The sequence below is a fragment of the Chelonia mydas genome, chromosome 9 (genome assembly GCF_015237465.2).
Source record: "Chelonia mydas isolate rCheMyd1 chromosome 9, rCheMyd1.pri.v2, whole genome shotgun sequence".
Lineage (NCBI taxonomy): Eukaryota > Metazoa > Chordata > Testudines > Cheloniidae > Chelonia > Chelonia mydas.
The window spans coordinates 46,386,370-46,401,304 of NC_057855.1; the positions used below are offsets into that span (position 1 = coordinate 46,386,370).

The window sequence follows — 14,935 nt, forward strand, 5'->3', positions numbered from 1 at the left end:
TGCTGCTCTCCCTTTATTTTGTTGTAGTTTATGTTTAACATAGTACTGTCCTGTATTTGCCTTTTTTTTTTTTTTTTTTTTTCCTTTTGGGGGTGGGAGGTTGCATACTTCTGGTTCCAAATGAGGTGTGTGATTCACTCGTCAGTTTGTAACTCTTAGCATAAGTCCATCAATGGTTATCAGCCAGGATGGGCAGGGATGAAAAACCATGCTCTTGAAGTGTCCCTAGCCTTCAACTTTTGCCAGAAGCTGGGAATGGGCGACTTGATGATTACCTGTTCTGTTCATTCCCTCTGGCCTTGGCCACGGTTGGAAGACAGGATACAGGGCTAGGTGGACCATTGGTCTGACCCAATATGGCCATTCTTAATGTTTTTATAAAACAGAGAAATGTCACGCTTTTTTAAAATATAAATCAAACAAAAAAGGGGCCAGTAGCCCAATTTTCTCTTTCTATGTAGGTCACATTTAAAGATCTGTTGTTTCCTAGAATGGTCTGTGGGTTTTTTTTGTGTGGGGATTGGATAGTCTCAGAATTAAGCCTATGGGAATATTCAAGTATTTTATAGTGATAGACTCTTGTGTTTGCCAGACTCCTTAGTTGACCAATATAGCATTATGCTGCCCTGTGATAAATGCACATTCAGCCTGCAGAATTATGCTTCGTAAGCTCATAGCTGAGAGCCCTCTCAGGTCAGGATGGTTTGCTGAGCCTTGGGACAGTAATGGAAGAATGGCTGGCACCACCTAGTGCTGATAGATAGCCCATTCTACATAGTTGGAGGCTGGTGGTCTCAACACAGTCATGGTGGGCAAGCTGAAAGTAAAATTGGTAAGGATCCTTGGCGCTCTGTGGAGAAGTCCTCAAATTGGGTGAGAGCAGACTGATAGCTTGGACTTACCCTTTCGGGGAAATAAAATATGAAGCCTTGTTTGAAGAAATACTAGAAGCGAATCCTGTTTATCTGCTCACAAGTTTATTAATCCATCACCACCTTAGGAGTGCAATGCAACTAGCACAGGAAGACAAAACCTATTCCACTTGTGGCAGCAAGAGATACAGTCTTTCTTCTGCCTTCATTGGCGTTCAGGTTTCTAAGGGCAATGTACCTGAGCGGCAGCAGTTCCAAGCTTATCTGTGTCTTCCAGACTGGCAGTCCGGAAAAGTCTGATCCCCCCTCAGCCTTCTGAAGTAGCTAGCACCCGTGTGGAGAGCTCTATGCGGAGCACATCTGGATCACCCAGACCCGCTGGGTAAGGATTTCAGACAGCAAATTCTGCATGACAGCACCTCCTGTATAATGGATCAAAGCCAACTGAATTTAGTTTAAGGAGAGAAGGGTGTGTAAAAGATGTCATGTAAACATGACACAAATTCAATGTGAAGTAAAACAGAAACGTAAAGGAATGATTGTATTACACCAGAGTTGTATTTTTAACTACTGTAATTGTTCTGTAATTGGCACAAGATCCTAATCCCTTAAAACAGGGGTGGCCAACCTGTGGCTCCGGAGCCACATGCAGCTCTTCAGCAGTTAATATGCGGCTCCTTGTGTAGGCAGCGACTCTGGGACTGGAGCTACAGGCGCCAGCTTTCCAATATGCCAGGGGGTGCTCACTGCTCAACCCCTGGCTCTGTCACAGGCCCTGCCCCCACTCCACCCCTTCCCGCCCCCTCCCCTGAGCCTGCCATGCCCTCGCTCCTCCCCCTCCCGCCCCCAGAGCCTCATGCACCTGAAACAGCTGATCAAGAGGTGCGGGGAAGGAGGGGGAGGTGCTGATTGGCAGGGCTGCTGACATATTACTGTGGCTCTTTGGCAGTGTACATTGGTAAATTCTGGCTCCTTCTCAGGCTCAGGTTGGCCACCCCTGCCTTAAAAGATCTCATTATCAGATCAGTATCTTACTGCATTTACCCTTTTAGAGCACTGCGAGTTAATTGTTTTAAGATGGATTGTTTCATCAAATGTTTATTTAAAAGGAAGGGCTTCATAATATTTCTGTTTGGGTTTGATGAATAGAAAATTCATTCTTCACAGATACTAAAGTGTTTTCCATTTGGCTAGCCAGTTAAGTATCTGTTAGCTCCCTGCTGAAGGGAGCTGACTAGTGTTGGTATCATTATGCTTATAGAAGACAGGCTCAGCAATCACCATTGATAATGCACAACGAAAAAAATTCCTGGCATTCTGTCTAAAAGTAAAGCAAAGGTCCGAGAGCTCATAGTTCACAATGCCTGGAAATGAATGCTGCAGAGGGTTCAGAGAGAACCGCCTTGCCAATTTCATGATCCAGATCAGAGAAGAACGTGTATCACCTCTTTCCATCACCTCCCCTGCCATAGATTGATTTTTTTTTTTTTTAATTTGGATCTAGTCATGAGTTTGCTAAATATATATCAATGGCTATTAGCAGGGATAGTGTCCCTAGCCTCTGTTTGTCAGAAGCTGGGAATGGGTGACAGGGGATGGATCACTTCATGATTACCTCTTCTGTTCATTCCCTCCAGGGCACCTGGCATTGGCCACTGTCAGAAGACAGGATACTGAGCTATATGGACCTTTGGTCTGACCCAGTATAGCCATTCTTATGTTCTTATATTATGGGAAGGAGAATGATACCAAAACCTATCTTATTTCTAAGAAAGAGCTCTTGGTGAAATAGCACAAGAAATCAATCTCCTGATCAGTTGTGAGATCAGTGTAAACTATCTGGCTGTCACTGAGTTAGGGATGAACATTGTGAGGTAAACATTCCACAAAGTATTCCACATTACTGAGGTAAACATCATGTACTGGGGCAGGAAAAAAATGGGTTTTCTGAAGGAGCTAGCTCCAAAGCCCAGTTCATTAACTTTACAGGCCTTGTCTGCGGTAGAAAGTCATGGCAGCAGCACTTAAGATGTTGAGTGGATTAAACTAATACTAGTTTTTATGTTTTAGTGCCAAGCCTAAACCAGAAATCCATGTCTCTATGGCTACTCCAGTCACTGTGTCTGTGGAGGCAGTGTCCAATCAAACCAGCGAGCAGCCCACCATTGCAGTCCCACCTACCTCTCAGCAGCCTCCATCTGCCATTCCAACAATTATTGCAGCAGCTAGTCCACCTTCTCAGCCGACAGCACCTCTGTCAACCATTCCAGGAGCAGTTTCAGCTGCTCCAGCCACTTCTAACACAATTATAGCTGCTCCTCCACCTCCATCCACTATGAGTGGGGCCCTCTCCACAGTATTGGGACCCCCAGCACCAGAGATAAAAATCAAAGAGGAAGTGGAACCTATGGACATAATGCGACCTGTCTCAGGTAGGCTTCTGATTAAAGTAACTGCAGTCATTCCTTTTTTGGGGAGTGATGGTAAGGGCTTCACCAAAGCCAACCTGAAACTCCCTTGGACAGTGGTACAGCATGCCAATCATAGGGTTGCTGTCAGAGTAATTTTAAATAATTCCTAAAGATTATCTTGTTCCTGTTTTTATTTCAGTGTAAGTCCAGAGTCTACAAACTTGTTTGAATCTTGTTTTCAGTGACATGAATGGGTATGAAGTTCTGATGTCCCAGTGACAACTGGAATGGAAAATGAGTCCTGTTGATCCCTAAGCAAGGAATTTTTCTAGATAAATGGGTTTGAGATCAGTTTTAGTCATAGCAGGGGAGGGCACTGTAATGCCAGTGACTATGAACTGTCCATCTTAAATGTAAGAGTTTGCAGAGTGGCCACTGAACCCCTTCCATTTAAAAGTTGAGCCTAGTTCCTTGGATTTTCTTGTACAATTGTTTGGCTACCCCATATATCTGGGGAGGATGTGAGACTGAGGTAGCAGCAGAGCAGTAAAATCCGACTTCAATCATACAAAACTGATATAAAAACCCTTAAACATAGATTTCTTCCTTCACCATGCAAACAACATTAAAGTTCCTTTTCCTTGGACATCTAGTACTTTCTGTTCTATTACCTCTTCTTTCCCCCAGTGACATGAAATTGTTTTCAGGATAGGTATCACCGTGACGGCACTTAGATAGTATTAGCTTGTCACTTTCACACTAGCTGACAAAGTTGCTCTCTCTTTGTGGCTGTCAGGCTCTTAAACATTTCTCTTCCTGTTTCTATCTTAGCAGTTCCTCCGTTGACTACAAATACCATGTCTCCATCTCTTGCATTGCTGGCCAACAACCTTTCCATGCCCCCGAACGACTTGCCACCTGGTGCCTCCCCAAGGAAAAAACCCCGGAAACAGCAGCATGTAATCTCAACAGAGGAAGGCGACATGATGGAGACTAATAGCACTGATGATGAGAAATCCACTGCCAAAAGTCTGCTGGTGAAAGCAGAGAAGCGCAAGTCTCCTCCAAAAGAATATATAGGTAATGGCGTCTCTGATGGTAACTGCTTTCTCTGCTCAAATATCTGCTCTTCTCTTTTCCACCAAATTAGAGTCCTTTGTTCCCTGCCTCTACAATAATGAGACTTCCGTTAAACAAGAAACCTGAGCTATGAATTAATAGTGAGCCCTTCCATTGTGGTTTTCAAAATGTCTGTTTCTCACAGGCTCCATCTCAGTTTCACCACCTGTAAAATGTTAAGTGACTCATTCAGTCCCAGAGGGAATTGGCACCTGAGCTGCTTCCTGGACTTCTGCTTAAATCACTGGATTATGCCAGTCTCTTCTAGTTGAAACTGCAGACATTCTTTAACAGGTCACAATTGTTTCTCTTGGCTCTTTCTTAGATGAAGAAGGTGTCAGGTACGTCCCTGTGCGTCCAAGACCCCCTATCACACTGCTCCGTCACTATCGCAACCCCTGGAAAGCTGCCTATCACCACTTTCAGAGATACAGTGATGTCAGGGTGAAAGGTCAGTTTACTTTTTATGGAATTTCCTGTTGCCCATGCATAATGCTGGGAACAATTGTTTTTTGAGTGGTTGTAGTCATATAGACAAAGGAGTTAAGTAACTGTAGTGTGGCAAATAGAACTTGTTTCCTGTTCAGATATGTTCATCTTGTGAGCTAAAGGAAAACTTCTACTAGCTAGCAATGATGCTATCTCTTGTCAGACCTCCTGGCAGTAGAGGGAGACAGTCACACTTAAACAGGCCTGACCTTCCACCCACCAGAGGGAAGTAATACACACCAAGAGTAACCAGCATATTATACTTCTGGGGAAATTCTGCGCCACTGCGCATGCGCAGAATTTATGTCCCCACAAATTTCTTTGCTTCCCTGCAGAGCAATGGCTTTCTGACGGGGAAGCAAAGGGAATCCACAAGAGCAGTCATACGATCCTACCCAGCTAGCAGAGAGGTAAATCACTGTGGGGCAGGGGGAGGGACTGGGGAAGACCCAGCTGGTGGCTCCTACCCTGCACCTGGCTCAGCTCCTAGTCCCAGCTGGGCTGGGGAGGATGGGACTTCCTCTTTCCCTGCATGGCATCTAGGGCCATGTCAGACCCACTCCAGAGTTCTCCCCTGGCTGTAGGAAGCTTTGCAAACTCTCCTCCCCCCGCTTCCTGCACCCATTGCACCTCAGCTGAAGGGGGAGGGATCACTGTACAGGGAGCTGCTCCCCCATCTGCCCAATCCCCATGCATCCAGACCCTCACCACACCCCTGCACCCAGAACCTCCCTGACAAACCTCACTCCCCCTGCACCTGGACCACCCCAACGAGCCACCCGCACCAAGATCCCCACCCTTCCGATCCCCAACCTGCTGCACCTGGATCCCCACCCCATTGAGCCCCCCACATCCACACCCCCTGTTGCTGAGCCCCAACCACCTTCACCTGGTTTCCCCTGCAGAGTCCCATTACCGTTGCACCCAGAACCCCCCAACAAGCCCCTGTTCATTTAGATCCCCCTGTGCCTGGATTGCCCATTGAGCCACCTGCACTCAGACTGCCCCACACAGAACCCTTTCAACCCACACCTGGATCTCCCCACACTAAGCCCTTCCACACTTGGATCTTGCCTTGCTGAGCCTGCCTGCCCACAGCTGGTGCACCTGGCACAGAGGGGCAGGGCCCTAGGGTGTTTCTGGGGCAGACCTGGTCCTTGTGCTGTGTCAGGGTTGGATGCAGCCTCACCACTGAGTCCGTGTCCTGGGGGGAGCTACACAGTGATCTCCCACCTCTGTGCAGCCAGTGGCCTGTGCTCCCCAATGCCATGCTGGAGCCTCCACATTTATTTGACAAATAAAATTTGCAGAATTTTAAAATATTTTTTGGCGCAGAATGCCCTTAGGAGTAATATTACAAATGATAAAAAACTGTTTTGGCATGTATCTGTTGAACAATATGTTCTGTCAGCAACAGGAGAAACCTACTACTGAAAATCTGCTAAAAGTAGATGTACACTGCAGCATTCTGACATGCACGCTTTGCTGATCAGCAAATAAACATGCAGAGTTAAAGCAAAACTACCGTACTCCTGGTTTCAGAATAACTAGACTTGTCAACTGACCAATGTTTCCGTTTTTAGCATCTATCTCTAACCTTAGGGAACTAGAGACTGACTATCCAAGGGATTTTGAGGCCAGTGTATATCTGATTATGTTTGTAGCTGCTGTATAAGCACATCCATAAGAGGAGCAGACTTGTACCTGTGGATAGGTGTGAGACAAATCTTCAGTCTCCACACAGGTCTTTGAGGTCTGCAGTTTCAAGACAGGAAAAATCAACACTGAATTTTTTCCTCTCTCTCTGTATGTCTGTCCAGACGTACAGCCCCTCCACAGGGAGGCAGGAGAAGTTTGCATTGAATGGGTGGACTGAGGTTTGGGCCTCGGGGTGTGTGCTGAGGAGCCTGGGGCATAGAGGGACTCAGACAGCGGTGGGAGTGAGGAAAGGTGGTGGGGTAGGCACTCATCTTGGCCTGGAAGATGGCAGGCTGAGGAAGCAGCACAGTCTGGGCAGGTACCCAGAGCAGTTGTCTGTCCAGCTCCCTCCCCTGGCTGCTGCTTTTACACAACTGGCTCCTGCCCTGAAGAGAAAACAGTCTTCCCCCAGCCCCAGAATTATGATTCTGCCCCTTCCCCACTCCAGCTGCCTCCTCTCCCAAGCGCTGAGGGAGTTGGACCAGAGGAGGAGCAGGGCTGGGCTGCCCTGTCTTCTCCTCTGCAGGTACAGAGGAAATGTTGTAGAGGCAGAAACATAGACCAGCCTCCACACTATGTCCATAGTGGGAGCACTAACCCTTACTATTGTCCCATCACCCCCCCACCCCAACCTGGTTCTGCTGCCCCTACCTCTACATATGTGTGAGATCTTCAGATATCTGGTACATGAGTGAATATTGCTGTCCTGACCAACTGACCTGTGTTCAGTTCTTACTGGAGCATGTGAGGGGAAAAAAATCTTACAGTATCATAACTGTCCTTTGTTTCTACATTAGACACATCAAGTTTGTGTTCTTTGGTTTTAGAAGAGAAGAAGGCTATGCTGCAGGAGATTGCCAATCAGAAAGGAGTATCCTGTCGTGCGCAAGGTTGGAAAGTCCATCTCTGCGCAGCACAGTTACTGCAGTTGGTAAGTGAATGGGGCTTACCAGTTGAGCTTCCTACAACATGGGGAAAGTAGGAGTACTCCTAGATGAACATTAGCTCTTTTGTAAGCATCACGAATTAGAAAAACACATCAGACACTGGAGTATCTCACTGTTTGGTCTGTAGGGAGCTGGCCATATGCTCTCCAGTTATCAGGAATGTGTTGCGTGTGGTTCTGAACTTCAAAGAAGTGGAGGTTTGGATTCAGACATAAGAGCTGATGCATTCTGTTCAGATGCTCAAAACTGGCAACTCCCTCTCTCTGATGCACAGGTCTGAAGACGTGTCTGTTTAGGATGGTGCTGCTGATACGAGGCAGCACTGCTCTGCATTCTTGGATGTTTCTCTTTTGGGTTGGGGGTGAGGTAGGTGCTCTGCATTCTAGCATCAAACTCCCCCAAACCTCTGCATTCCCAGAATAGTATTGAGGGAAATAAGGGAAGCAGCTCTGCATTTCAGAAGGATCAGGGCTGCTCTGGATTCAGATGTGGGGATGCAATTTGTACTTCTCTGAATTCTTCAAAGTATCTGTTTCAGGGGCAAGGGTCAGAGTGCATCTCTGCATTCCGATAGCACTGGTTAGGATCCATGCTCATTCAGAAGTGGAGCAATTCTTTTATAGGATGTTAGTACGAAGAATAACACCACTCTACATCAAAGGCTCCATCTCATGAATAAGCAACATGCGTAGCTGAGGGAGGAACAGAATAGCCTCACTTGTTTGTGTATAATTTTCTTAATATGGAGGAATGTTGTGCATTCTAGTTATGGGCATTCTCACTATGGTCTCATGTTTTCTAGACTAACCTGGAGCATGACGTGTATGAGCGCCTCACCTCTCTGCAGGAAGGGATAATCCCCAAGAAAAAGGCAGCAACTGATGATGACTTACATCGAATAAATGAACTGATACAGGTAAAAGTTGATGGCTCAGTATATCTACTTTACCCTTAATTACACACTCACTCTATTGCTGCCTATGGTGCAGTTAGTAAGAACTACCAAGGGGGAAAAAATGTTAGTGTATTTCAAGAGTGATTATTCCAAGGTGACTTACAGACAGACTTGGAAATGACAGACAGTTCTGCTCTTAATGACAGTGGTGTGTGTATTTCAGGGGAATATGCAGAGGTGTAAACTTGTGATGGATCAGATCAGTGAGGCCCGAGACTCCATGCTGAAGGTCTTGGATCACAAGGAACGTGTTCTGAAGCTCTTAAACAAGAATGGAACTGTCAAGAAAGTGTCCAAATTAAAGCGAAAGGAGAAGGTCTAGAGCCAGAAGAATAAGGACTCTGGAAATGGAGAATGTGTACAGAATGGAGTTGTTCAGTCTTTTTTATTTTGGGTTTATTTTTAAGTAGAGCATCTGACTAAAAAGGATGAGTTCTACAGAACACAGATGGATGTGTGGAGCCCAGTGACCTGGAGGGATTGGCCTGGATCTGTCATAATGAACAAATATTTTTCTGTCAGGCTCATCCCTTTTAAACTCTTTGAAGTCACATTTGTTTAACCCTCCTGACATGTCAGTGCCCACAATTGGTACTCGTAATGCAGAGTGTCATGAACAGTCTCCTTTTCATTTTAGAGTTTAGAGGTAACTTACAGGTTTCTCCATGGATTCCTGCAGGAGACCTCAAGAATTTGATCTGAAAGTATTGGCTCAGACTGCCAGGACCTTTTCAAACCATTAAAAATGACACCACTTCCAGTTTTTTGCTGACTTTCCATTGTCTGTAGTAGCCTTCTTAAACCAGTGCCATTGCACTAGATCTGCCCCATTTAGAATCTCCTGGTTCTGAAGTCCTAGCTGTCAATTTTTTTTTTTTAAAGAACCATTTCAAAGTGATTTTGTAGTATCTGTTGTGTGTGTGTTCATGTTGGTGCTCTCAGATACTTGTTTTGAAGTACTTCTCTTCCAACACAGTACTTCTTGTAGCTGGTGTGATGCTGTTAATTGTATGTACCACATACATCCTGAAAACCTGAATAAAGGACTTGGAGACTTTTGTACCTGAGCTGTTTGTATATTTTTATGCTATAGAAAATACACAACCCATAAGCCCTAAAAGAAACTCATCTTCTGAAAGACATTGCAGGAAGGAGAACCTGGATTTTGGAAAAAGAAATCTACCTCTTCTGCTGCTGTCAGAAAAGATAGTTCATTGGGGTTTCAGCCTATATAGGTGCAAGTGTGGTTTTCTGTTTTATTCTAAGTTTCCATAAGGGTTGCCAAACTAGTCCACTAATGAAGAGTTATTAATTCTGAGTAACTATGAACAATACACACAAACTTTCATGACACCAGCTTGCTTTAGGAAGTAATTTAGTTTTCATTTGGAGTTCTAATCTTCAGGTGGCTAATGGTCACTGGAAACTCAATGTACTTTTTTGACCTTCTGAAATTAATCCAAAAAAGCTGATATTTCATTCCGTAGCATAAAGAGGTTGGAAGCACTGAATATGAATAAAATTCATTATAACAAGGTGAGCATGCTGCTTCTTTCATATGCACCATATTTCAGACCCATCTGCCAAGACAACAATCTCAGTCCGCTCTGACTCTAGTTTTATTTAAAAATAAATATACATCTCCATAATGTATTTCCAATAATGTTACAGTAATTTTGGCTAATATGGAACAACTTAAATTGTGGTGTGAGAACTTAACTTTCGGGGGGCTGCCGGGGGGAGAGTGGAAATGTCAGTAAAATGCCATGGAAAAACTTTTAAAATATGTACTTAAAGGCTTGTAAAAATTTAATTCTGCAAAGAAATAAAAGGAACTAATTTTTCATACTACAAAATATGGAAGGCAAGCTGTGGGATCAAATCACTTTCACTTATCCGTTTTGTTGCTTGTGGTTCAGGAAAGGGCTATCTTGAATGCTGGGAAATGCACATAATGTTGTCAAAACACTGTTTGGCATAAAGTAATATAGACTCCATGTAGAATGAATCTGCTCAGCTGAGCACAGGTTTTACAGAAGGTTAGAAATACTCAATTTTATCTCCCACAGGAGCAAGCTTAAATTCCCCTTTCAGGCTGATAACTGCCAGCCTTCAGCAGTAAATGGTTTTCTGACCAAATCATTTGTCATGATCAGAAATGGTTTTTACATGAACATTATGTATGGCTTTATAGGTCTTGCTCTTACATGCTTTGCTGTTTTATTCCAAAAAGCTATTCTTCATGTAATCCTTTCAACTAGGACATCATCTAAGCCTAAATGGTTTCTGTAATAATTGGGATTGATATACAATACCCTCACTTTTGGATGGAAGCCTGAAATTCCTTAAACACTGAAATGAAATACAGGCAACTTCAGAGTCCATTTAGTGCTGAGGAAACACAGAGCAGATAAGGGTCATTTGTGCTCAATGATTTTTAAAAAGAGTTTCTGAAATTTTATTTGCCTGTAACTTGACAAATGTATCTCTAACTTTTCTCTGCATCAATCTTGGACCCGTCCTTCAGCTACTGCAAAATGGTGGCACTCCATTGTCTTCAACAGAGCTATGCCAATTTGTACCAGCCACTGATTTGCACACTTGGAGGATGCATCTGGACTCAGCTCTTTGAATTTGGGCATGTAGGATGCTGTACTGGGGATAAAGCCTGGGCTCAGACCATTTTGTTGTTGTTGCTTGAAACAGCAGCATTCCTCCTCACAGCATTTTGCCTCCCCTTTGGATACATTACCCCTTCTGGTAACCTGAAGAAATGTAAGTAGATTTTTAACATTTTGGGCAAGGTTTGGAGTGCTGGAAAGTGTAATACAATGCTGGCAGAGCCAGTAATTCTTGTGCAAGATTTCCCTACACAGCTTTGTCAATTCATCTCGCCTGACTTGCAGCTCCTGTAGCTTGAGGCAGCTAACAAATTACTGTGAAACCAACAGCCCCATTTCTCCTTCAAATGCTTGGGAGTTCCTAAATTAAATTTGGTTTTGGGTGTGTTTCAGTGTTACTATTTTTTAATTCCAAAATGCTTCTGGATTGCATATTGTCAAACTCTCTCGGTGAAAGGGCAAGGCCAATGCATTCTTTATTTCTACCATACTGTTCTAAATCTTCTACACCCGATACTCATTCTTCATAACACTGCTGTGAGGTGAAAGAATGCAGAAATTAACAGATTTTTCCTAACATCACCAACTGGAACAAGGATTTAGTTTTTGACTTGTCATTTTATGCTCCCATCTCTCCTGTAGCAATACCTAGTGTTTGCCACCATTATACATCATAGGAAGTCCTTTATATTCAAAGTACTCTAGCTTTCATGCCCTACAGCCTCTACCTGTAAGTGTGATGCACCCCACTTATCAACATCTAACCACACACCTCCCACATTAACCAGTCTTCAGAGGTGAGAGGGTCAGTCAGTGTATTAGTGTATCTGTGCTATTAAGCTCCTATTTTTATTCAGTTTCCTAAATAAATTGATATTTTGAGTAGAGCAGTCAAGCGATTAAAAAACTATTAATCATGCTGTTAAACAATAGAATACCATTTATTTAAATATTTTTGGATGTTTTCTACATTTTCAAGTACATTGATTTCAATTACAACACAGAATACAAAGTGTACAGTGCTCACTTTATTTTTATTATAAATATTTGCATTGTAAAAAACAAAAAACAGTATTTTTCAATTCACCTAATACATGTAGTGCAATTTCTTTATCATGAAAGTTGAACTTACAAATGTAGAATTATGTACAAAAAAACCTGCATTCAAAAATAAGTGTAAAACTTCAGAGCTTACAAGTCCAATCAGTCCTACTTCTTGTTCAGCCAATTGCTCAGACAAACAAGTTTGTTTACATTTGCAGAAAATAATGCTTCCTGGTTCTTGTTTACAATGTCACCTGAAAGTGAGAACAGGTGTTCGCATGGCACTGTTGTAGCTGGTGTTGCAAGATATTTAGATGCTAGATGTGCTAAAGATTCATATGTCCCTTAATGCTTCAACCACCATTCCAGAGGATATGTGTCCATGCTGATGATGGGTTCTGCTCAATAACTATCCAAAGCAGAGCAGACAGACGAATGTTCATTTTCATCACCTGAGTCAGATACCACCAGCAGAAGGCTGATTTTCTTTTTTAGTAGCTTGGATTCTGTAGTTTCTGCATCAGTGTTTGTTCTTTTAAGACTTCTGAAAGCATGCTCCACACCCCATCCTTAACAGATTTTGGAAGGCACTTCAGATTCTTAAACCTTGGGTCGAGTGCTCTAGCTGTCAATGGAAATCTCACATTGCTACCATTTTTGTCCAATTTGCAGTTAAAGTGTTCTTAAAACGAACACCATGTGCTGGGTCATCATCCAAGACTGCTATAACATGAAATATATGGCAGAATGTGGGTAAAACAGAACAGGAGAAATACAGTTCTCCCCTAAGGAGTTCAGTCACAAATTTAATTAACGCATTATTTTTTTTAATTAGCATCATCAGCATGGAAGCATGTCCTCTGGAACGATGGCAAAAGTATGAAGAGACATATGAATCTTTAACACATCTGGCATGTAAATATCTTGTGATGCCAGCTACAACAGGGCCATACAAATGCCTGGTCTCACTTTCTGGTGACATTGTAAACAAGAAGCAGGCAGCATTATCTCCTGTAAATGTAAACAAACTTGTTTCTCTTATCGATTGCCTGAACAAGAAGTAGGACTGAGTGGAGGTGTAGGCTCTAATGTTTTACATTGTTTTGTTTTTGAGTGCAGTTATGTAACAAAAAACCCCTAATTTGTAAGTTGCACTTTCATAATAGAGATTGCACTACAGTACTTGTATGAGATGAAAAATGCTATAATTTTTACAGTGCAAATATTTGTAACAATATAAAGTGAGCACTGTACACTTTGTATTGTGTTGTAATTGAAATTGATATATTTGAAAATGCAGAAAAACATCCAAAAATATTTAATAAATGTCAGTTGGTAATCTATTAACAGTACGATTAATCGTGATTGATTTTTTTAATCACAATTTTTTAGGAGTTAATCATATGAGTTAGCTGTTTCATTAAAAAAAACTCAAAACTAGGGTTGTCGATTAATTGCACTTAAGTGGAATTGGAAAAGGTTCAGAAAAGGGCAACAAAAATAATAAGAGGTATGGCACAGCTTCCATATGAGTGGTTAGTAAGAGTAGGACTTTTTAGCTTGGAAAAGAAATGACTAATGGGGATATGATAAAGGTCTATAAAATCGTGACCAGGGTGGAGAAAGGAAATAAGGAAGTGTTATTTACTCCTTTTCATAACACAAGAACTCGAGGTCACCAAATGAAATTAATAGGCAGCAGGTTTACAACAAACAAAAGGAAGTATTTTTTAACACAACATACCGTCAACCAGTGGAACTCCTTGCCTGAGGATGTTGTCAAGGTCAAGACTATAACAGGGTTAAAAAAAGAACTAGATAAATTCATGGAGGATAGGTCCATCAATGGCTATTAGCCAGGATGGGGAAGGCTGGTGTCCCTAGCCCCTGTTTGCCAGAAGCTAGGAATGGGCAACAGGCTAGATCACTTGATGATTAGGTGTTCTGTTCATTCCCTCTGGGGGACCTGGCATTCGCCACTGTCGGAAGACAGGATACTGGGCTCGATGGACCTTTGGTCTGACCCAGTAGGGCCATTCTTAAGAACACAGGGTGCAGGCACAAAAGCGAGGCGAACATAATTATGTAGTGTGGCCAATGGCCACGCCCAAGCGGTAAGACCAGCAGGAATAAGGGAGTCCCAAGACGGCTGCACAGTCACCAGTCGCTGCTGTGCCTCTGCCAGCCGCCGTTCAGAAGGCACCGGCACCACCACTCCCCAAGACGCGCGGGCACAGCTCGCTCCGAGATGCCCGCTCTGGGGTACCGGCCCCACCGATATGGCTGGCGCTGGCTTCAGCCAGTCAGAAGCGGTTCGTGTAGAGGAGCCCGGGCACGAGCCGGCTCCCGACCCCCCCCCCGAGACACGAGCCACGAGCCACTTAGCTGAGGGCGCCGCTTTGCGGAATAGCCTCGTCTACACTAGAATCGGGACTGTGGCGTTGAGCCTGGCCCAGCCCCCTCCCACACAGCGGACTCTGAGCCGCCCGCCTATACATCACGAAGCAGACACCTCCGCCCACCCCACACTTCTGGTGCGCATGCCCTTCTCCGCCCCCAGCCGCGCGCGCTCCTCTGACCGTGTCCATTATCCAATGAGAGAGCAGAATTTACACCGCGTGAGTCAGGCCCTTCCATCAGCCAATGGCCCAAGCCAACGGTTCGCACGCAATCGGGAGGGGACGGGGAGAGGAAGAGCCATTTTAACCCATTCGTGTTGAAAGAGTCACGTGCGATTTCTCACATGATAAGAAAGGCGCGACCTCTGGTTGGGGGTCAC

The 14,935-nt window shown here is 43.9% G+C and overlaps 1 protein-coding gene and 1 long non-coding RNA gene across 22 annotated transcripts in view; one reads left to right on the forward strand and one right to left on the reverse strand.

The window, feature by feature from the left end:
* The window catches only part of SAP130 (Sin3A associated protein 130), a 38,653-nt gene extending 29,095 nt beyond the window's left edge, over positions 1–9,558 (forward strand). For 6 of the 21 annotated variants that reach the window (XM_027818936.3, XM_027818844.3, XM_007052583.4 and 3 more), the window contains 7 exons: positions 1,150–1,254; positions 2,943–3,304; positions 4,115–4,363; positions 4,728–4,853; positions 7,417–7,520; positions 8,339–8,452; positions 8,655–9,558. In XM_027818936.3, coding sequence (XP_027674737.3) covers positions 1,150–1,254; positions 2,943–3,304; positions 4,115–4,363; positions 4,728–4,853; positions 7,417–7,520; positions 8,339–8,452; positions 8,655–8,813 — 1,219 coding nt within the window. In that variant the 3' untranslated portion in view covers positions 8,814–9,558. Of the gene's footprint in view, positions 1–1,149; positions 1,255–2,942; positions 3,305–4,114; positions 4,364–4,727; positions 4,854–7,386; positions 7,521–8,338; positions 8,453–8,654 lie in introns of all 21 variants that reach the window. The other 15 variants (XM_043522129.1, XM_043522119.1, XM_043522122.1 and 12 more) reach the window with 6 other exon arrangements.
* Positions 89–14,872, reverse strand: LOC119567028. Its single transcript, XR_005226694.2, has 3 exons — positions 14,736–14,872; positions 13,901–13,947; positions 89–1,294 (listed from the first exon to the last, which is right to left on the reverse strand). It is a non-coding gene; the product is annotated as an uncharacterized LOC119567028 (long non-coding RNA).
* Between the last annotated feature and the right edge of the window lie 63 nt (positions 14,873–14,935).